At 39.6% G+C, this 1,862-nt stretch overlaps 1 protein-coding gene across 1 annotated transcript; it reads left to right on the forward strand.

Moving 5' to 3' along the window:
- Window positions 1-567: 567 nt before the first annotated feature.
- Window positions 568-1,518, forward strand: LOC103208209 (olfactory receptor 5B3-like). Its single transcript, XM_007953886.2, has one exon. The coding sequence runs from the start codon at window positions 574-576 to the stop codon at window positions 1,516-1,518; it is 945 nt and encodes a 314-aa protein (XP_007952077.1). The 5' UTR covers window positions 568-573.
- Window positions 1,519-1,862: the final 344 nt, after the last annotated feature.

The following is a 1,862-nucleotide window of genomic DNA, read 5'->3' on the forward strand; positions in this document are numbered from 1 at the left end:
ATCATTGGACGTGAGAGTACCTTGCCTGGATTCTAAGCTTGGCTTTGCCAGTTAATACTTCTGTAAACTTGAATGAATTACTCAAGCTCTTGTGCCTCGTAAGTTAAATATCAGAACACGCTAATCAATCTCAAATTGTTGTAAGGAATAAATGAATATGCATATGAAGTGTTTACAGCCGTATCTGGTACCTGAGCAATATAAAAGTATAAGTTTTCAATACAGGAAAACTGACTGAGCAATCCATGTCCATTATGACATGTCATGTTGGTCAAGTTATTACTTTCCTACAGCTCAGTTTAAAAACGTATAATATTTAAAAGCTGGGGAAACATTTCAAGAAAATCCTTCAGTTTCAACAGTTAGTAACTGCATGGCTAATTTATACACTAAATTCCTTTGTCCATCCCATGCTTTATGTATGGAGAATCTCAAAACACAAATTATTGGTCTAATGAAAAATGCACATGGTATTTATAAATTTCTATTTCATTTCCATCTATTTTCTGTTTAACACTTTGGTCTTTTATTCCTCATTGACACAGGACATCTATTGATTCCCAAATAAAATCAATGGGAAATAGAACCCAAGTGACTCAGTTCATCCTGCTTGGACTAAGCAATGGCCCAGAGCTGCAAATCCCTCTCTTTATCTTATTCACCCTCATTTACCTCATCACTTTGCTTGGGAACCTGGGGGTAATCCTGCTGATATTGGTGGACTCTCGTCTCCACACACCCATGTATTTTTTCCTCAGTAACTTGTCTCTGGCGGACCTTGGCTATTCCTCAGTTGTCACTCCCACGGTGCTAGCTGGGCTCCTTATAGGAGAGAGTATCATTTCCTACAATGCATGTGCTGCTCAGATGTTCTTTTTTACAGTATTTGGTACTGTGGAAAATTTCCTGTTGACATCAATGGCCTATGACCGCTACACAGCAGTGTGTAAACCCCTGCATTACACCACCACCATGAATACAAGTGTGTGTGCTCATATTACCATAGGTTCCTATACCTGTGGTTTCCTAAATGCCTCCATTCACATTGGGAACACATTCAGTCTCTCTTTCTGTATGTCCAATGTGGTCCATCACTTTTTCTGTGATATCCCAGCTGTCATGGTTCTCTCCAGCTCTGATAGACATTTTAATGAGATGGTTCTTATTTTAACGGTGACCTTCAATGTCTTGATTGCCATTCCAGTTATTTTGATTTCCTACTTATTCATATTTATCACCATCCTAAAAATGCGCTCAGCTGAGGGATACCAGAAGGCTGTATCCACTTGTGCTTCTCACTTCACTGCAGTCTGCATCTTCTATGGGACCGCCACCTTCATGTACCTGCAGCCCAGCTCCAGTCATTCCATGGACACAGATAAAATGGCATCCGTGTTCTACACGATGGTCATCCCCATGCTGAACCCTCTGATCTACAGCCTGAGGAACAAGGAGGTCAAGAGTGCATTCAAAAAGGTTGTTGAGATGACAAAATTTTCTTTTGGCTTAACCTCATAATATTGTGGGATCGGCTGGAATTAAGTTTCATTTTTGTCAGATCTTTTCTGTGCAATGGCTCATGTTTCCAAGCCCACACTGCATTTAATTCTTCCTAATTCTTAAGATGATACTCTTATCTCTTTAAAAGTCTGTTGTCTAGAAAAAAAGAAAACATTACTTCTGAAATGTAATATGCCGATGAGAAGAGGCCCTGGGAACTTAAGAATAACTGGGTTTTGTGTTTCAAAAACCTTTTTAAATTCCATTGGTCTTGTTCACATGTTGTCTACCCCATGCATATATGTCAAACCAGGCCCATGCAAGTCCATGAATAGAAGCGTATGCAAGAACTCTGTACACAC

Source organism: Orycteropus afer, unplaced genomic scaffold, assembly GCF_000298275.1.
Source record: "Orycteropus afer afer isolate SDZICR_OR568_19922 unplaced genomic scaffold, OryAfe1.0 scaffold00419, whole genome shotgun sequence".
NCBI lineage: Eukaryota > Metazoa > Chordata > Mammalia > Tubulidentata > Orycteropodidae > Orycteropus > Orycteropus afer.

What these genes read in the sequence shown, in the direction of transcription:
- LOC103208209 (XM_007953886.2), top strand. Translation starts at nt 574, where the DNA reads ATGGGAAATAGAACCCAAGTGACTCAGTTCATCCTGCTTGGACTAAGC.